Source organism: Bos mutus, chromosome 12 (assembly GCF_027580195.1).
Source record: "Bos mutus isolate GX-2022 chromosome 12, NWIPB_WYAK_1.1, whole genome shotgun sequence".
Taxonomy (NCBI): domain Eukaryota; kingdom Metazoa; phylum Chordata; class Mammalia; order Artiodactyla; family Bovidae; genus Bos; species Bos mutus.
In genome coordinates this window covers 50,434,021-50,455,685 of record NC_091628.1, presented here as the reverse complement: position 1 = coordinate 50,455,685, position 21,665 = coordinate 50,434,021, and the positions used below count along the sequence as shown (strand labels likewise).

The 21,665-nt window shown below is 40.8% G+C and overlaps 1 protein-coding gene across 3 annotated transcripts in view; it reads left to right on the top strand.

The window, feature by feature from the left end:
• TBC1D4 (TBC1 domain family member 4) overlaps positions 1 to 21,665 on the top strand; it is a 210,246-nt gene that overhangs the window by 1,439 nt on the left and 187,142 nt on the right. The window contains exon 1 of one of the 3 annotated variants that reach the window (XM_070380587.1): positions 70 to 270. The exons of the other annotated variants lie outside the window; for them this stretch is intronic. Coding sequence (XP_070236688.1) covers positions 85 to 270 — 186 coding nt within the window. The 5' untranslated portion in view covers positions 70 to 84. Of the gene's footprint in view, positions 1 to 69; positions 271 to 21,665 lie in introns of those variants that run through there. 3 annotated transcript variants of the gene reach the window in all.

The following is a 21,665-nucleotide window of genomic DNA, read 5'->3' as shown; positions in this document are numbered from 1 at the left end:
GCGCGCGCCCTCCACGTGGCGCACTTGAGCGCAGCTGGTCCGGCTCCTCGGACCCCGAGTTCGGGGGCTGGCTTTTGGGGGCGGATGGGGCGGCGGGAGCAGATGACCCGCAGGAACGAGGAAGAGAGAGGGACGCTGAGTGGCTTCGAGACGGCGGAGGAGCTAGGACGATGCGGGGAGCAGCGCACGTCCTGGCAGGATCCCGACGTCTTGGGGTGTGACTGGAGAGATGGCATGCCCGGCCTTGGTCGAGGGTGTGAGTGCGTGCAGGTGTGTGTTTGAGTGAACGCGGGAGAGGGTTGGGTTCCTAAAGGCCCCCGCACTCACCCTGGGTCTTGGTCGAGTCCTGTTCCTTAGCCTCTTGGATGGTCGCATCTTCGTCACAATAACACCTGCAGGTCTCCGATGTGGGAAGATGTTTCAGAGCCGGGCTTAGGGAGAAGTTACTAGACACTGTCAGATTGTCAGCAAAATACGAACCCGCGTTTAGATGTTGAGCGGAAAGACTTTTTTTGTGTGCCGTTTTTTACACACTAATTGGAGACAGAATCAATACCCACTTGCGTGATTTAAAAATCAGTGTCTTAGAAGAGGCAAAAAATCTCTTTTCTAATATCATTTCTCTCGAGTTTACGAAATCGAGGTGCCTGTTACCAAACAGTACATTTTTACTTCCTTAAGAAACGGACACAGTCCTTTTTTCTTCTGGAGAGAGAGATTTAAACAGTCTTTACCACATTTTGGTTGTGTCTTGAAAAACAACACCCTCTCCCCCCCTTTTTAAAAAAATGTGTAAGGAGTTTTTTTTTTGTTTGTTTTGTTTTTTTACCGTGTCAAAAGTCCCTGAGATGCTGTCATTTTTTAGTTATTTATTTGTTTGGGCAAAGTACTTAGATTCTTTGGGAAAATAGTGATGTCTAAATGTAAATCAATAGTCTCAGTTGTACTATGTGGCCAGGTTCTTTAGCAGCTGGCCAATTAACAGTCAGATGAGAAAAACATTCTATAAGGAAGTCTTTAATTTTTGAAAATTCATATGATACTAGAATATATACATTTTCAAAAATTAAAGCATCTAGTATCTGTAACGGAGAAGGAAATGGCAACCCACTCCAGTGTTCTTGCCTGGAGAATCCCAGGGACAGAGGAGCCTCGTGGGCTGCCCTCTGTGGGGTTGCACAGAGTCAGACACCACTCAAGCAACTTAGCAGAAACAGCAGCAGTATCTGTAACAGAAAGACTGTCTGTTTAATAGCTTTCCACAAAAGGCCTATAGTTCAGCTGAAGAAAATCAAAGTTCAATATCTTCTGATTCCATCAGTTACTTTGTAAGCTAGTTTAATATGCTCAGAACTCCCAGTGTGAAGAGAGCAATTTTGATTTATGGGACCTATGTTGCATTATGGTAAAATACCTTATTACAGATGATCTCAGAATCCTAACCATGATTAAAATGAATTTCATTTCATACTTATCTGTTCAAAATTTATTTTTAGCTGTCAGCTATGTTGAAGTTGGAGGGCAGCATGTTCTTTATTTCCACTGTTGTAGTATTGTATTTATCACTATCTTTATTGTTTTAAGGTTTTGGGGTTCTGTGAGTAAGATGGAAGTAGTGGCATTTTTCTAGGACTTTAAGGAATATTTCAAGATTCTTGATAGTTCTTTCCTTCAGGTCTGAAGCATGACACATCATTGCTAATTTCACTGATGGTCAAGGTTTGTCTCTGGATTATAGCACCTTAAATTCTCAACAGTAGCTATTGAGTTTTCCCTGGACTCATTGAAGTTTAATTAAAACATCCCATTTTATTTACCTTCCTTTTTGTGTTTAGATTTGAGAGGCTGAATGTGCGGTCACTTTACAAATAATAGCATGTGTAAGCTTATGTACCCGCTATGTAGGAGCAGTGGAAGCCAAATGGCTTTTTGATAAAAGAAGAAACAAATTTTTCCTGTTTATTGTCATTTCCTAGTTGAGTCTTTGATCTAAAGATGTAGATTCCTATTTGCCCCAAACCTAGAGAGCCCCTGGCAGAGGATCATTAATTTGAAAGGCCAGATGTTGTCTACTTAAGAATTATCTCCAGCCATAAATCAAGGGTTACAAACCTCCACGGCTGGGAGGATGGTTGAGTGAGGTCCATGGAGAACTAAATAGGGAAATTCTTTCTCAAGGTGCTGCTCAGCTCCAGATGGAAATTACGTTAACAGAATATAAGCTCAGTGTTGACCAAACTTCTGATTTCTCAAGAGAAAATGGAAATTTGGATTTTTACATATGAGTCCACATTTTAAAGTATTAGCAAGTATTTTAAACATTTAAGAATCCTATCTGGGCTAAACAAAACACATCTGAAGTTTGGCTTCAGAGATCTAAGGACGGCCACTTTTGATCTTGCGCATAAATATTTGTTGAGTGGCCAAGTGCAGTCATTAGATACTGTGCGCTCTTTGTCACATTTCCTTTTGAAATAGTGAGGAGAGTTAGAATGATTTGGAAGGCAGAATTTATAAGTCGGATTCCCAGTAGTGATGATTCCGCAGTTGAACTTGTTTGAGGATGAATTCACATTATTTCCATCTAGCAGTATACCTCATATAGCGTAGAATCTCTGGATTTTTCTGAGCACCTATGAAATGAGAAGGAAGAAAATTTGCTGTTTGCAATTCTACATTTGAAGTAGAGACTTATTTGTTCTTGTTTAGTCGCTAAATCATATCTGACTCTTGCGACCCCATGGACTGTAGCCCGCCAGGCTCCTCTGTCCATGGGATTTACCAGGCAAGACTACTGGAGTGGGTTGCCATTTCTTTCTCCAGGGGATCTTCCCAACACAGGGATTGAATCTGCATCTCCTGCATTGGCAGGCGGGTTCTTTACCACTAAGCCATCGGGAAACCCCAGAGAATTATTTAGTTGGACTTTAAGATTATGGCTAAATCTCCTAAGTATTTTCTACAGTTCCTGAACAAAATATGGAAGGTAGCCTGGAGCAGAAGTCCTGCAAACATCCCTAAGTAAACTAGCCTCTGCTTTGTCTCTCTTGCCTGTCCCTTTTCTGAAATAGACTTGTCTGTTGGTTGACCATGTAACTTATTGTTTAATGCAGGACAATTTTTATGAGAAAGGAGGCGTCGTTAAACTTACACCGGCATAACAACTATAAAACTGGACCATTTAGGGCAAACAGGAACATAAATGACCATAGATAAATGGAAAAGTTTGTGTTTCTGCCAAGTCACTGAAATGGAGGATAGTAGTTTCTGTATATAAAATGATGATGTTTTGCAGCATATCTACTCACACATCTTTTGTGGGGTGGATCTCTGTGTGACCTCAAAGATGAGAGTGCTGTGTGTATGCGAGTAGCTTGGGTCTGTTGTGGGGAGTTGCCATAGTGATGTGCCCTTTGGCTCCACACCTTCCTGGTGGGTAAGAGTCAGCCTGAGGATGCTAAACCTTAGTCAGCCTGGAGGAGTGCTCTGCCATAATGCTCTGATGCAGAGCTATTTCTCCCAGGTGCAAAGAGAGGTGTGGGTTGGGAGCAAGTGAACTAGTTCCAGTTCAAATATATGCCAATACAGATTGCTTCCCATTTATTCAAGCCTGTGTAGTCTTGCATGGGAGGAATGTCAGTCAGCACACATCAGCCAAGGTTGGATATTTGAAAAGTGCTTAACTCTGCATAACTTAAAAAACAATTACACTGGCATAAATTGAGTTGTAGACTTAAAACTGGTTGGAGAAACCAAGAATCTCTGATTCTATACCGAAAATCTTGGGAAGGTCACTAATATTCTTCAAAGTACTTACCTTTATCTACTTTCAGAAAGAGCCTGAATGTTGCATTCAGAAAATACTACATACTGAGCGACTTCACTTTCACTTTTCACTTTCATGCGTTGGAGAAGGAAATGACAACCCACTCCAGTGTTCTTGCCTGGAGAATCCCAGGGATGGGGGAGCCTGGTGGGCTGCCATCTATGGGGTCGCACAGAGTCGGACACGACTGAAGCAACTTAGCAGCAGCAGCATTATCTCCATTTCCCCATTAAAAAGCAGAACTTGTTTTATGTTATATATATATTTTTATATTAAAAATAAGAATTGTTAGTGTTTGTAACGCTTGTTAGAGATTACATGTATTTGCATAAGACTCAACAGCATATGTTTCAGATTACAGAATGAGTAGTCATTTAAAACACAAAAACATGATTGCTGTAATTTTCATTGATTTCGTTTGTGTATATATTCCTTGAAGCTCACAAGAATGTACTTTCAAAGAGATTTTACAAATTGTGTTCTTAAAATTAAAAAGTGAACTCGACATGGTTTATTTTCAACTCTAAGTTCTCTAAGCCTGTGGGTTTTTTGCTTCTTTTAAAATAGTATTTTCTGAACTTTGCTCAGATAACCAATTTTCACCCATATATTTTCAAAAGATCATTTTTAGTGTTGTCAAAGTTGAGGATCAGTGGATCTGGGAATATACAAACAAGGAAACCAGAGAAATAGAAACCTGGAAATTTTCACATCTCTCTCTATGCTTTCCAAGTACTTTGTGCTATTCTAGACAGGTAGCTCTCTTCCCTCGTGTTTGCTCTGGTCACTTTTTTTGTTCTCTCCCTTTCTAATCTGAGGTGGATCTAATCTGCTTTGGCTTTGTGGTAGGATCCTGACTACCTTATCTAGGGGAAGGGTAAAAACGTATACCCAGAGACTCCCACTTGTGAATTGGCGTGTTATAGTGAAGATGGTGGTGTTTGGTATCAAGGCTTGTTTATCATAAACCAGAGCTTCTCAAACTTGAGTGTGTGTCAGAATCACCTGGTAAGCTTGTTCGAACAGACCGGTGGCCCCCACCCTCAGTTTCTGATGTTATCAAGTTCTCTGATGATGTTCAGACTCTGGTCTGGGGACCACGGTTTGAGACTCACTGCCTTCAGTGATTCTGTTCATCTGGTTGGCTATATAATCCTTTCTATTCTCTTGGTTATTTTTGCAGCTGTTCTCAAACTTGAAAGCTCAGGGTGAGTGTGGGGAGGAATAATATCTACAGAAGATTTTTAAGAAACTCTTCATTTTATAGCTTAATAAGCTTTGCCTATTTTCTTTGCTAGATAGACATTATTCTGCCAGACATGCTGAGACTAGCCCTATGTTTAATGAAAACATTACCTTTCAAGCCAACGTTTTAGGTTCTTCAGATGGCATAATCAATTTATAAGGAATATATTCTAATGTTCAGTTATGATACAGTTTTGCAAAAATCAAAGCTTTATTTATTGAATTTGCAGAACTAACATGTAAAACATCAGTATGTGTAATATACTGTCTAGTAAGAAAAAAATCAGGCAAGAAGAAACAGAATTGATAATTTGGTGAAAAGGATTATGACTACTCTGAGTGATTATTGCAAACTTTTCTCTCCTTCCCCTTCTTCCTCCTCCTTTTTCTTTTTAAAATCTCACGGCTTTTGTTTGTTTTGTTAAAATCATCTGGATGGTGATTTTAGACGCCCATTTCTTTTGGGCTGTGTTGCCGTGTTGTTGTGGCTCCCCAGGTAGCGCTAGTGGTAAAGAACCCGCCAGCCAATGTAGGAGACAGAAGAGACACAGGTTCAATCCCTGGGTTGGGAAGATCCCCTGGGGAAGGGCATGGCACCCCACTCCAGTATTCTTGCCTGGAGAATCCCCATGGACAGAGGAGCCTGGTGGGCTAGAGTCCATGCAGTCGCACAGAGTTGGACACGACTGCAGCGACTTACTATGCACCACCACATGCCATGTTTTTAGTTAGAGATATCCCCCTGTAAAATGAGGGACAGATCAATTATAAACTAATTTTGTAGTACATTCAGAATTATTGACCAGATAAAGGATTTTGTTTGAATTGTGGTCTATATAAAATATTAACACAAATTTAGTAATTCATTGGGAGGCATCAACTAAGCGTGCCATTGGCTTGTTACTTTAAGGGTGTAATGTGATTACAAACATACACAATAGTACGTCTATCTAAATAGCTTTTTAATGCTTAAAAGCTAACCTTTGTTGAGCTCTTGCTGGATGATATTACTGCCTTTAGTGCTTGTCCTAGGTAATCACATTTTATCTTCACAGTAACAGTGTAAAGTATGTATAAGTCTTCCTCCCATTTTACAGATGAGAAAACTGCGCTAAAGAAAGTTTAAATATTTCCCTAAAGCACAAAGCTTGTAATGGTAGAAATAGTTTTCAATCTGTGTGAATAGATCTCTTATCTGTTACTCTAAAAATATGATTTTAATTGTTAGTGATAGGAAGCTTTATGCTATCACTTTTTCCCCATTTAAAAAAAATACAGTTGTTTTATTTTGTTTTCCAGTTTTACTGAAGTATAATTAACAAGTGAAAGTGTGTTAGTCGCTTAGTTGTGTCCAGCTCTTTGTGATCCCATGGACTGTAGCCTGCCAGGCTCCTCTGTCCATGGAATTCTCCACGCAAGAATACTGCAGTGGGTTGCCATTCCCTTCTCCAGGGGATCTTCCAGACCCAGAGATCAAACTGAGTCTTCTGCATTGCTGCTGCTAAGTCACTTCAGTCATGTCCAACTCCGTGTGACCCCATGGACGGCAGCCCACCAGGCTCCCCTGTCCCTGAGATTGTCCAAGCAAGAATACTGGAGTGGGTTGCCATTTCCTTCTCCAATGCATGAAAGTGAAAAGTAAAAGTGAAGTTGCTCAGTCATGTCTGACTCAGTGACCCCATGGACTGCAGCCTACCAGGCTTCTCCGTCCATGGGATTTTCCAGGCAAGAGTACTGGAGTGGGGTGCCATTGCCTTCTCTGGTCTTCTGCACTGGAGGCAGATTATTTACCATCAAAAGTTGTACATATTTAAAGGTATAATGTAGTGTTTTCATATACATATCAAATGGAAGGATTACCACATCAAGCTAATTAACATACCCCTCAACTCAGACAGGTATTGTTTTCTCTGTGTGTGTATGGTGAGAAAACTTAAGATCTACTCTTTTGGCAAATTTCAAGTATACAATATAGTATTATTAATTATAGTCACCATACTCTCTATTAGATCTTCAGAACTTTCTCATCCTGCATAATTGAAGTGTGTTTCCTTTGACCAACATCTCCCTATGTCTCCCATCCCCCAGCCTCTGGCAACCACTTTTACTCTTTGCATTTATGAGTCTGACTTTTTAAATTCCATGTATAAGTGAGATCATGCACTGTTTGTCCATCCCCCACCCCCCCCGCCCCACTTTTTAATTAAAAATCTCCACATTTAAATGTATTCACTGAATTTATAAAATAATAATGAAATGCTGAATGCATGCTTGGATATAGTTTTGCCAGTGTGTATTTTTGTTTCACTGGAAAGTGAAAAGTCTGCATGATCTGTTAGACTGGTGAAGCTGACCTCTAGTCTTTTACAGTGTGTCTTTAGGAGTGGCAGGAAAGTAAGCTGTGAGAGTCTTGTTTGCAACCTTTGTAGCTACTTTGAGGGGAAGTGTTGCCGCTCAGTCATGTCCTACTGGACTGTAGCCCACCAGGCTCCTCTGTCCTTAGAATTTTATAGGCAAGAATACTGGAGTGGGTTACCATTTCCTTCTCCAGGGGATCTTTCCAACCCAGGAATTGAATCTGGGTCTCCTGCACTGCAGGCAGATTCTTTGCTGTCTTAGCCACCAGGGAAGCCCTGATAACTACTTTAGTTTAGAATAAAAATTCTTTAGGGTATGTATTTAAGAATGGGTACAACCATGCATTTGTTTTATTGACCCTTAAAGGATATAAATATTGTAAAGTATAACAAAGTAGAAAGTATAAATTATAAAAATGTAATATCAAAGTATATAATTATAAAGTGTGAAGTTATAAAATATAAAAGTAGTGCATCTTACCATCATTATAAAACATATACAATAAAGCAAAAAATATTGGTATCAAGTTGTGCTATTTTAATTACCTTGGGTTAAAGGGAAAGAATACGTAAATTTTAAGGTTATCCCAGTGACCTGATGGGCTGATATATGATTTTGCAGGAGTTCAAGTAGGGAAAGGTGGTTCAAAACAGCATTCATAGGTTCACAATAACTTCAGCCTGCTGAACCCACGCTGTGGCAGCCAGTGCCATAGGCATGTGTTTGGGAAAATAACATCGTTCATCACATTGAATTTAGCTCATTAGTGTAATTGTTACTGGTTTTATACTTGTGTTTGTGGGTATTTTGAAAGTTGGCTTTGGTTTGAAAATTGTTTAAAAGCTAGAGCTGTAAGTATCTAAAGTTTATGTCTAGATTTTTGTGACCATATTTAAAGTAACAGTAAAATAATCATGTTAACATCTTAATTTATCTTCAAAAGTATTCTAACAACCAAAAGTAAGTTCAGAAAACTCCTGGCTTAAACTTTCAGGTGTTATTTAATATGACTCCCATCATCTATGATCCTATGACAGAGAGAGAAAAAAGTATGAGATTAAAATTTTGATGGGTTTAATTTCAGATAATCTTAACACAGGTATTTGCAGCTCTATGAAAAAGATACAGAGGTATTCTCCAAATTACTGATCCCTTCCGAGTTTTATTTCTTGTAAGAGGTTGGGTTGGAAAGAGGATCTCCTAGTAATGTGATCTTCCTGGTTAAATATAGAAGCCTAAATTTGCTGCTTCAGATCTTTTATTTTGTGGATGCCCTGGACGTGAGTTAAGTGAACTCCGGGAGTTGGTGATGGACAGGGAGGCCTGGCGTGCTGCGATTCATGGGGTCGCAAAGAGTTGGACACGACTGAGTGACTAAACTGAACTGAACTTAACTAGTTGGATAGTCCTCACTTTCAAACTCTTGAGAATTTTTACAGGAATTTCTATAATTGTCAAAGTTAGAACATAGAACTTTGTACTGTCAGTATTATATAACTTCTGAGTAGTTTGAAATCAATTTCAGATTGCAAGTCAAACAGTGTTTCTGGTTGAGCAAATCAAGTAATATTTTATGTCTCACAATTGTATCTTCATTCACATTTTCCATAATAGGTTATACAATGTGGACAGGTGTATTTATGGCTTAGGGTTTTACAAAGCAATAAGCAAATCTGTCTTCTGGCCTCAGACAGCTCCCAGTTTTTTCAATTCACCTCTTGCCCTGACTTCAGCCATTTAATTCTCATTAGCTCGGCAGCTCGAGGGATTTTCTTGAGTTTACCTGAAATTAAACTGATGGCTTTCCTTCTTGGTTCTGCAAGTATTTCTGTTCCTTAGATTTCCAGTGTCTTAATATCGGGCTTCCTAAGTTGTGCTAGTGGTAAACAACCTGCCTGCCAATGCAGGAGATTTAAGAGATGTGGGTTTGATCCCTGGGTCGGGAAGATCTCATGGAGGAGGGCATGGCAACCCACTCCAGGCAAGGCAATGTCTCTTGCCTGGAGACTCCCATGGACAGAGGAGCCAAAGAGTCGGACAGGACTTAAGCAACTTAGCACGCATGCACATTTCTTTATACCTGGTGGGATACCCCATTACTCTGTGTTGCATGCGCTGCATCCTCCACTTTGGAGACTACCCAGTGTCTACTGTCGGACTCTTAAATATTGTGCACTGCCTGCTTGATTGAATTTCTTTCCACTTTTGGAAGCTGGAGTTCCCCCTTCTGAGGGATGATCTGGTTGTCTGGTCCTTACCCCTTCCTGTTGGTTCCCTCCAAAGCTGTTAGCCATTATTTACTGATTTTATTTTGGCTTTCATATGGAATTTTGCCAAGATCTATTGGCAGGAACATAGCCTAGTAGTGATAGGTAGTAGGCACCATCCCTCTATATTCACCCATAATTCTATATTTAATTTGAGGAAGATTCAATAGGCTGAATTTAGGAAACTAGATTTCTGTCTAGTTTCTAATAGTACTGATAAAGCAATATGAAAGTGGGTGGTGGTATATTTTATTTTTTGACAGCCCTTTATATTTTAACTTCCCCCATTGATCCTCAATTCAAATGGCCAAATTGTTCTGTTAAAATAATAATGGCATTTGATAAAATTGCCTGCTCTATATTCCTTAAAAAAAGTGTGTTAGTTATAGCAATAACTAATAACTAATATAACTAACCAATACCACTAACCAATAACTAATATGACGTGGGATCTGGAAGTTAATTGATATTAAACCTTCATTTCTGTTGGAAGTTAGGGTGAAGATATGTTGAGATTATATTATTCATTTTAATAACTGGAGTATGAACATGACCAAATTAAATCTAGCTTAATTAATATATGAGGTAGTATTGAAATTCTTTGGAATAAAAGTATATTAAAAAAAATCTTCAATTTCTCAACTATTCTTACCTAAGCCCATCTTGTAGTTTAACAGAGTTTGTTATCTCTCTTTTGCTTGATCCACCACAATTATCCAGCATTTGATTCTATCTTTAGAAAGTATGCTCTAAACTTCTAGGAACCATGTTAAAAAATAATAGATATATATTCATGATAATATTAGCTCTAAGCAGTATATATGTGTTTAGTTTCTTTTTCAAACTTTGACTTCTTTCTTTTCCTTTCTTTTTATTTTTTAAATTGTGAAAGTATGATAGCACATTTAATGGGAGACTTGGAAAATACAGAGCAAAGTTACATATAGTTCCACTATATAATACAATTATTTTTTTAAGTAGACAAATTAAGATTTTTTTAGTTGGAGTTTCAATATGAAACTCAAAAATTAATGGAATGAACAGACAGAAAAGTAGAAGGTATAGTAGACCTGAAAAGCACTGTGAACCAATTCAACCTAATTAAGATGAATACAGTTTTCACACAACTGCTAAGTCACTCCAGTCGTGTCCGACTCTGTGCGACTTCATAGACGGCAGCCCATCAGGCTCTCCGGTCCCTGGGATTCTCCAGGCAAGAACACTGGAGTGGGTTGCCATTTCCTTCAGCAGGATGCAAATATGTTCGTTTTCTTGACTCAGATCAGATCAGATCAGATCAGTCACTCAGTCGTGTCCAACTCTTTGCGACCCCATGAATCGCAGCATGTCAGGCCTCCCTGTCCATCACCAACTCCCGGAGTTCACTCAGACTCACGTCCATTGAGTCAGTGATGCCATCCAGCCATCTCATCCTCTGTCGTCCCCTACTCCTCTTGCCCCCAATCCCTCCCAGCATCAGAGTCTTTTCCAATGAGTCAACTCTTCGCATGAGGTGGCCAAAGTACTGGAGTTTCAGCTTTAGCATCATTCCTTCCAAAGAAATCCCAGGGCTGATCTTCAGAATGGACTGGTTGGATCTCCTTGCAGTCCAAGGGACTCTCAAGAGTCTTCTCCAACACCACAGTTCAAAAGCATCAATTCTGTGGCACTCAGCCATCTTCACAGTCCAACTCTCACATCCATACATGACCACAGGAAAAACCATAGCCTTGACTAGACGAAGCTTTGTTGGCCAAGTAATGTCTCTGCTTTTGAATATGCTATCTAGGTTGGTCATAACTTTCTTTCCAAGGAGTAAGCGTCTTTTAATTTCATGGCTGCAGTCACCATCTGCAGTGATTTTGGAGCCCAGAAAAATAAAGTCTGACACTGTTTCCACTGTTTCCCCATCTATTTCCCATGAAGTGATGGGACCGGATGCGATGATCTTCGTTTTCTGAATGTTGAGCTTTAAGCCAACTTTTTCACTCTCCACTTTCACTTTCATCAAGAGGCTTTTGAGTTCCTCTTCACTTTCTGTCATAAGGGTGGTGTCATCTGCATATCTGAGGTTATTGAAATTTTCCCGGCAGTCTTGATTCCAGCTTGTGCTTCTTCCAGCCCAGCGTTTCTCATGATGTACTCTGCATAGAAGTTAAATAAGCAGGGTGACAATATACAGCCTTGACGAACTCCTTTTCCTATTTGGAACCAGTCTGTTGTTCCATGTCCAGTTCTAACTGTTGCTTCCTGATCTGCATACAAATTTCTCAAGAGGCAGGTCAGGTGGTCTGGTATTCCCATCTCTTTCAGAATTTTCCACAGTTTATTGTGATCCACACAGTCAAAGGCTTTGGCATAGTCAAGAAAGCAGAAATAGATGCTTTTCTGGAACTCTCTTGCTTTTTGCATGATCCAGCGGATGTTGGCAATTTGATCTCTGGGTCTCAAACTTTAGCATGCATCACCTGGAGGGTTCATTTTCATGCTGATTGCTGGACCTCCATCCCCAGAGTTTCTGATTCAGTAAGTGTGGGGTGGGGCCAGAATTTGCATTTCTAGCAATTCCCAGGAGTTACTGATGCTGCTGGTGCAGAACCTCACTCTGACAACCACCGCTCTAGCCTGGGGGCTGACACACTCTTCCCTTTGTTTTTCTAAACACAGTTTTCTGTGAACACACCCCCCACTCATCTATTTACGTATTGTCTATGGCTGCTTTCATTCTGCGATGACAGTACTGAGTGTTTTTGACAGAGACCCTATGGCCACCAAGCCCCAGGTTTTTATTACCTGGCATTTTATAGGAAATGTTTGCTGACCCCTTCTCTAGCAATCCTGTTAAAAATAGGTATTTTTATCTCCATTTAATAGATGAGAAAACTAAGTCAGTAATTTTCCTAAGGATGCAAGCCAGCAGTAGCAGCAGATCTGGATTTCCGAACCTCATGCCTTTTCTGAAGCCCACTTTGTAAGTTTTTTATCGATGGCCCTTAAATGTGTCTGTATAGCCCAGCCCTCTTCTCAGAGTGCCAGCTTCTTTCAGCATTTACATGCTTACTTGACATCTGCATGTGAATATGTAGTTGCTGATACTTATAACCTGGGAATTATATTTGAGTCCTAGTTTTCACTTCCCAAGTACAGTCCTGATGAAGAACAGTCCTCATTGAAGGAAGTCATCATGTTGATTCTGCTTTCAACACTGACTTTTTTTAAATTTTTGGCTGCACTGGGCACGTGGGATCTTAGTTCCCTGACCAAGGATGGAACTGTGTCCTCTGCAGTGGAAGCCCAGAGCCAACCACTGGACTGTGGGAAGTCCAAAACTTAGTTTTTAGTATGTCCATGTCTCTCTAAGACCACTGCCACCACCTGGGTCTAATTCTCGTCAGGTCTTTCTGGGACTATTAGACTCCTCTCAACTATTCTCCCTGCTCTACTTTTGCTCTCTTATCAGTCCCTTCTTCAGTGGAAGCACAAACCAGACCAGATTCCCTTTGTGCTGAGAGTAATATCCAAATTCTTCTCACACAACCCTGCATGGCTCCGCCCCACCTCAGTCTCCTCTTGGACTGCTCCTCTCCACATGCTCCCTACATTTCAGTCATCCTTAGCCAAGTCCAACTCAGATCACTGCAGAGTCTTCGCAAGTGTGGTTTCCATTCTTAGCCATTCTTAGGTTTCAGTTCTTTGCTTGACTCACAAATAACACATCCTCAGATTGGCATCTGACAACGGTCTATCTAATAAAGTCAGTAGATATCTCAATTTTTCACTTCTATCTCAGCCCTTTATTTGTTTTCCTTTTGGCATTCACACATTTAAAATTAATTTAAAACACATTTTCTCTGAATACTGTCACCACCTCTAGAATGTAAGCTCCAAAGAGACAGCAATCTTGTCTGGTCATGGTTGTATCCTCAGATCTGCTGCTGCTGCTGCTAAGTCACTTCAGTCATGTCCGACTCTGTGCGACCCCAGAGACAGCAGCCCACCAGGCTCCCCTATCCCTGGGATTCTCTAGGCAAGAACACTAGAGTGGGTTGCCATTTCCTTCTCCAATGCATGAAAGTGAAAAGTGAAATCCCTCAGTCGGGTCTGACTCCTAGCGACCCCATGGACTGCAGCCTACCAGGCTCCTCCATCCATGGGATTTTCCAGGCAAGGGTACTGGAGTGGGGTGCCATTGCCTTCACCGATCCTCGGATCTACTCCTATAGTAAAAGTTCTTGCTAACAAGTTGAAATTAAGCAAAGTAAGAGTTGGCCACTACCCTCAAGGAATTTAAATCCACTGGTGAGAACTTAAAGTCTCCTGGCAGTAATATGCATGTGCTCTCATACTTGTTGCTTTTCCTTAAGTTTAAGAAGTGTTGATTTTATTGGTTGTGCAATATTATTTTTTCTTATGAATACTTATAATTTTAAAGACATCTACCTCTTACAGTATTAAATGTGGTTTAAGCAGATATTTTTTAAATAAGCAGATATTTTGAAAATAAGTAAAATTATGCAGTTTCTGAAAACAAAATTATAAACTCATTTGAGATGGACCTTTCCCCTCCCATATCAAAACACAAGAATTTTAGTGAGGCTGCCAACGTGAAAACGTGAATGTTTGAATAATGTGAATCAAACATTCAGGCACCTGGAAGATGATCAGTAAGAGCAGTGTTGTGAATACACCCTTGCAAGATTTGGATATATTTTAGTTTCAGTTTAGATGTTATTTAGGCTTCTCCATGGAAATAAGGTCTCATTTGGAAGGCTATTTATTTTCAAAATACTTTGAATGGCTTCTGTGTTTTACTCCCAAATCTAAAATAGACCTTTTAAACCTTATCCTTAAAGGGGCAGGGAAGTGCTTAAGAGGTGTCTCAAAAAAAAAATTTTTTTTTTAAGTCAAAAAAAGTTAAGTGAATGAATGGCGAGAAGACACCAGGGTAACCAGGGATGGGAAAGAAAAAAAATATGGCCCATGTCCACGGTGAACTGTTGACCAGTAATAAAATGTATGATTTGTATTCTGGATTTCTTTATTTGCTTAAATAGCATACCCTTGTGACAGAGTGTTTTTTTGGCTTGTTTGTCTGTTTACTTCCTGTGTATTCTTTTTATCTAATGTTTGTAATAAGAGCAGTTGATAGGTTAGTTTTAGTTTTCAGTGGCCACTGAGGCATGTACCAAGCCACACATAAGGTAGTATTCATGCTTGGCAGCTGTATCTCCATGGACTGGAGGTCAGCTGTAAAGAAAGAAAAAAATGACACAAGGAAAGATGATCTTATTTTTCCAGGAAAAGTAAGTGCCAAAGTTATTTACCTTTATAGAGACGCCCATCTCTTCTCTTCCTTAGAAAGGGCATGTTGTTCTCATTCCTTCTTTGCCTTCAGGCATAATCTATCCACCCATGAGCATCTCTGCAGTTTTTTGAACGTTTGGTCCCTTGTATGGGGTAGGAGCTGCCTCTGCTTAATTGATGGAGCCCTGTGTATTTACTGAATGAGCATCTCTGTTTTGTCATTTCCCTTATTTTTAAGTGATGGAAATGATCTTTGAAAGCCAACTCTACATTAGTAGGCTTGGCTTGAAGATGTAGATATTGCTGATGGTACATTTTTCTTTTCTTTTTCTATTTTTTTTTAGCTGTGGGATCTTAGTTCCCTGACCAGGGATTGAAACCATGCCCCCTGCAGTGGAAGTGCAGTGTCTTAACCACTGGACCACCAGGGAAGCTGCTGACGGTGCCTTTTTTTCAAGCTAGCACATGTAGCTGCTTATTATGGCAAAAGGCAAATATGTAAATAGTTTAATAGCAGGTTTGCCTATTTAGCTTGTTGTTTTTCTTTGCTCCCAGAGTGGAAGAAAAACTCACAAGCCTGTTCTGAGGAAGGAGAGGCTGTCATGTACACACTAAGCTTGAAGGCTGGTGCTTGTTGGCAGTGGATTCCCTAACCCTGTTCACATTACCCCCATTGACTTAGGAACCAGGAAGATGGACAGCTTCTGGGTGGATGTGGTTGTACCAATTTATTGTCTCTCTGGAGACCTTGTTTGCTGTGATCAGGCCGTGATTTTTTTTTTTTGAGAGTGGAATCATTTCCAGACATTGACAGTGGGAACTGACATATGTATGCCCTGCAATTTTTTCTTACCTGTTTACATTTCCAGATGAATTATTTTTAAATGTCATGCTGTCACCATGAAAAGGAGTTAAAACAAATGGTCTGCAGATACTCAGAGATCCCTTAATCAAATGGAGACTTTGATTAGCTTACTAAAATTATTCACTTAAAAAAATGTTTAAATGTCCTCAGTACCTGATACTACAAAGGACTTTGTATATGTTTTCAGTGTGGAGGTCTTACTCTTAATGAACAAAGTGTTTGTCTAATGCGGGCGGGCTAACCATGGGAAAAATCCCATCCTTTACTCAAATCATTCTCTATTTTGGACATGTTCACATCTGATCTCTCTCAAAAGAAGTGACTGTCTCCTACTGGAGTTTTCATTTGCTGTTTGGTGACTTTGCAAAGAAGGAAGGATTATTGACTCTGCAGGTGTGACCATGTGGAACAGAGATAACAAACCTTCAACTAGAGAAGGCAGACTGGACCCAGGAAATTAAAGCTCTGGGCTCCACTCTTCTGTGATTAATCATGTAACACGAACACTCTGTTAATCTAGTTAGTTAGTTAGTGTTAATCACTCAGTCGTGTCTGACTCTTTGTGACCCCACGGACTGTAGCCCGCCAGGCTCCTCTGTCCATGGAATTCTCCAGGCAAGAATACTAGAGTGGGTTGCCATTCCCTTCTCCAGAGGATCTTCTCAACCCAAGGATCGAACCCAGGTCTCCTGCATTGTAGGCAGATTCTTTACCATCTGAGCCAGCAGGGAAGCCCTCTGTTAATCTGGATCATGGCTTTACCACTTGCTCTTTTGTTCATCACTGCAGTCACTCATTTACTTATTCTCTCAACATCTTTTCATTTATTCAGTTCTCAGGGGAACTGAATGTTTCCTGTGTGCCTGGCACTCCATTGAGACTGATCTATATAAAATAAACGAATTCCCTGCTTCATGTTTCTTAGACTTTTGTGGAGGAGTCAGACAAAACTGTGAATAAAGAGAATAGCACATCGTAGTAGCTGAGTGCCTGGCCTCTGGAGTCTGATCTCTGAGACTCAAAGCTCTACCATCACTGGGCTCCATGCTCTGGGGAAGTTCCTGCCTCTCTCTGTATCTTGGTCTGCTCATCTTTCATATGGAAAGCGTAGCATTGTTGTGAAAGTTAAATGAGTCCATTGATATAAACTGTTTAAAATACTGCCACCTCAAAGTACTCTGTAAATGTTAGGTATGTGTCCACCAGTGTCCAGTTTCGAAGGTGATAGAGTCTATGAAGGCAAAGACTGTGGTGCTATGAGGGAATAAAAGGAGGAAACTTTAGACTGGGTTGTGAAGTAGATTCTCCAGCTCTCTTTTCCTAATGAAATCTTATAATTCTCTTAAGCTGTCTCTCCCTCTGCCACTCAGCCCATGTGCTACAGAAGGCTGGTCTCTGCAGCTCTAGGATTTGCCCAGTAATCTGGTCCCTGGAGAAGGGAATGGCTATCCACTCCAGTATTCTTGCCTGGAGAATTCCATGGACAGAGGAGCCTGACGGGCGACAGTCCATGGGGTCACAAAGAGTCGGACATGACTAAGCAACTAACGCTGGTCCAAAGCCAATTTATAAGCTTATAACTGGAGACCTAGTGGTCCCAGGGAATGCACCCGTTTGTGCCAGGGCAAGATGAGAGAAGTTTTCCCTTAGTTGTTGTGTGCAGAGTTAAAGCCTGGAACTGTAACTGCTGTTTCACTGCCAGAGTGATGGTGATACAGAGGAAAGTGCTCTGGAGACATCTGGGAAAAACTGTCCCTGAACTCTGATAGGAACAAGCCTGATAACCACCGACTTGCAGACTTTTGCAGTTTGGGTGCATTGAGTTGTGTTTTTGATGGTGGTGCTGGTTTACTCACTAAGTTGTTCTGATTCTTTTGAGACCCTCATGGACTGTAGCCCACCAGGCTCCTTTGTCCATGGGATTCTCCAGGCAAGAATACTGGAGTGCGTTGTCATTTCCTTCTCCAGGGGATCTTCCTGACCCAGGGATCAAATCCATATCTCCTGCATTGCAGATGGATTCTTTACTGACTGAGCCAGCAGGGAAGCCCATGTTTTCTTCTACTTGTGGTCAAAAGTAAGAGCTGAGTCAAGGAAGGCTTATTGTGGAGATGATAATTAAGGGTGATTTCCAAGTTTTCTGACTCTATTTTTTAATTTTTGGCCTTACCCCATGGCATGTGGGACTTTAGTTCTCTGACCAGGGATCAAACCTACGCCTCCTGCATTGGAAGGCAGAGTCTTAACCCTTGGACCACCAGGGTTGTCCCCTGACTTTTTTTTAAACTAATGGGTGAGTTTGTTACCATTTACAGTTAAGAAGAAGGTTGGTTGGAGGAATTGGGGAGAAATAGGTTTTAGGTCAGAAATCTTATTTGTAAAATGAGAGGGCTGGAATGTTAGCAGTGATTTGCACACCTTTTCTTTTTCTGACCGAAGATTCCTAAGAGAGATGACATCTTTCCATCAGTATTTGTGATTTCTAGACCATTGGCCACCATTTTGACCAACATTGGTCTGATCAGAATCTCAGCAGGGGTTATAAAGGGTGATCTGAGGATGTTTTCCAACCCAGTTGCACATGAGAACCTTGTGGGGAGTTTAAGAGAAGTATACAGTCTACTAGATTCTTGGGCCCCTCTCCAGACACACTGCATCAGAATCTCTAGGGTGAGACCTGGAAAGCTATTTCAAAACTGGGACTGGGGTGCAGCCAGCTTGGCACTTACATGCAGCTTGGGTTTGGGGAGCCTCTGCTTTAGGGGGTGCCAGGTCCCTTCCTGTATGGCAGGGGTCCCAAACCAGGAAGTGGACTGCACAGCTGGAGGTGGGTGCTGGGCTAATGCCTGAAGCTTCGTCTGTATTTACAGCTGCTCCCCATTGCTCGTATTACAGCTCTGCCTCCTGTCAGACCAGTGGCAACATAATAAATGTAATGCCCTTGAATCATCCTGAAACTCTCCCTTCTCCCCTTGGTCCTGGGAAAAATTGTTTTCCATGAAACCTGCACCTGGTGCCAAAAAGACTGGGGACTATTGCTGTACTGGGTTTTATTTTTAAATTAATTAAATTTTAATTGGAAGATAATTGCTTTACGATGTTATGTTGGTTTCTGCCGTACATCAACATGAATAAGCCATATGTATACATATGTCCCCTCCCTCTTGGACCTCCCGTCCACCTTCCACCCCATTCCACTCCTCTAGGTTGTCACAGAGCACCAAGTTTGAGCTCCCGGTGTTGTACAGCAAATTCCCACAGGTTATCTATTTTATATATGGTCGTGTATATGTTTCAGTGCTACTCTCTCAGTTCATCCCATCTTCTTCTCCCACTGTGTTCACAAGTCTATCCAGGGTTTTTGATGACAACTCCAGGAACCAACTTCAGTTAGCTTAAGCCCAGGAAATAGCATGTACCATAGGGGTGGCTGCAGCCCAAAATGCCTCAGCTGCCATCAGAACACTATGGCTTCTTGATACTACCTTTAGTGAAATTATTATCATGGTTTCTGTCTAGAGTGAGAGTCAAAACACTGTGTCTGACTGCTGGTGATGTTGTGAGTATATTAACAGTTGCCAGATGCTTAGGTGTTTGATTGATGGTTATTAGAGCATGTGATACTTGAACAGCAGTTACAGTATCACTTCACGTATCAGTAGCTGGGCAATTCCATGAGAAATCAGGTGGCAGATCAACCTCCAGTCCACAGGCTGTGCTCTGTAGTCACTGTGTGGACATTATTACCCATGCTCGGCCAAGTTAGAAGATAGAATAGCAATGGATGATGCCTGTCATCAACAATGAGAGCGGGGCTTGGAGAAGAAATGAGTCAAGGACGCACTGAAGCACAATTAGGTGCTGTGTTATAAGCAGTGGGGATGAGATGTCTGGGAGTGGGTGAGCCCATGGGGAGGGTACTGGCTCCAGAGCTGAGACAGGGCCCCCAAATGCAGAGATGCTCTGCAGGAAGCAATTTCTCTAATTAATGTAATTAAAGCTTTATTTATGGTCATTTGGGGCTGCACTGCAGCCAGGCAGTTTGCCCAAGGCAGTAATGATTCTCTCAGCTTTGGAACACTATGCTTCAGGCCTTTTGGGGGCGATTCAGCTCTACTTTGCCACATCTTTTTCTTTTTCCCCTCCAACATCTACTGTCACAGGATTATGAGTGGCAAAAGGAGAACATTTAATCCTGGAAGGAGGCAGCATATTAACTCTTTTACCTCCTAAGATAGATTTCTCCTTTAACTTCCCCAGAAGGAAAACAGGTTGTAAATACAATAATCTTTCCTTTGCTTATTTGAGATGTTGGTAATTGTCTTAAGTGTCATATTAAGCTTTAGAACATTGGACACATACATGTTTGTTCCTCTGGCTTCAATTTGCTCTCCCTAATTGAGCTGGCTTTTATATTTAAGCATTTGTCCATTGGAGAAGAGCAAAAATGATAATGGTGTCCATGAAGGATTTTTAGAGCATGATTTGGGGTTATGTGTTAGACAGTGGAAGCCATGAACATTTCATAGTTGTCAGAGTTTTAGTTTCCTTGTCACCACCATTGTTATCAGCTCCAGCAAGGCCATTTACAAATATTGGTTGAGGCTAATCAAGTGTAAAGTTAGTGAGTTAGCCACTGGGGATAAAAGGTTTGTGATTTCTGCAGAAAGAGATAAACAGATATAGTAGCGTAAGCTTGTGTTGATTACCTGGGAAAGCTCCTCAGAGAATACACACTTGTTGGGCCTCTCTGTATCCCCTGACATGCAGGGGATTACAGGCCCTGGTTCTAGAATTTAAAAAATGGCAAATAATAAGAGAGAGGTGTTTTTTTTTTTGTTTTTTGATGCATTTATGTTCCTAATGAAATGTGACTGTTAATTTGAGACTTTTTAAAGTCAGTACATCTATGTAGATGTAGCAATGAAGAACTCAGTGATTAGGACATTTTAAGGACAGTGTTTTTTTTTGTTGTTATTCTTAAATTTCTATAAAGAAGGTGGCATTTATGGGTTTAATCAAGTAAAAAATTTGTTTAAATGGCTTCATGGTGATTTCCAAGAGCATTTACATGCTCAAAAATGTAATCACGCCACTTTGAAAACACAGCTACAAAGTGTATCGCACCTCATACTTTTTGAAGCTGTAGTATTAAAGAGATTGATAGCCTCATTATATATGGAAATGGGAGCTCAAGACTGTATGGTAACAGAAATCCACAGACAGTCCTTCACTTGGAGTCCTTTCTGGAATGTGGTGAGGAACAAATAACCATTGTCTTTAAGTCTTTTTTCTTTTGAGCTATCACTTGCATTTCTTTTAGGCTATAATGTATTGTAGATTCCAAGAGGTGTAAAAAACATTAAACAAAAAAAGTAGTAGTAAGGTGATAACGAGCTCCTTATTGCTTTACTGCTTACTTTTTGTGGCACAGACACTCATTGGCCCCCAAACATAGAGCAGAGTTTTATTTTTGTGGAATCTTGGTTCCCCAACCAGGGATTGAACCTGGTCTCCTGGCAGTGGAAGCTCAGTCTTAACCACTGGACTGCCAGGGAATTCCCATACAGCAGAATTTTAGATGGACTCTTTTGTGAGCTAGTGACTTAAGAAATCACTGATGGTATTGAAGGTGATGATGAAGAGTCATGTTGATTACTCATGGAAACACTCCGAATGGGTGTGGCTTCATCTTCTAGAATGCTAGCGTCTAGGCCCTAAGACTCTAGTCATGGATGGGGTAGATTTGGTCTGACTGTTGACTTCAATCCTTGTTTCTCTCCTTTTTGATGCCTAACCC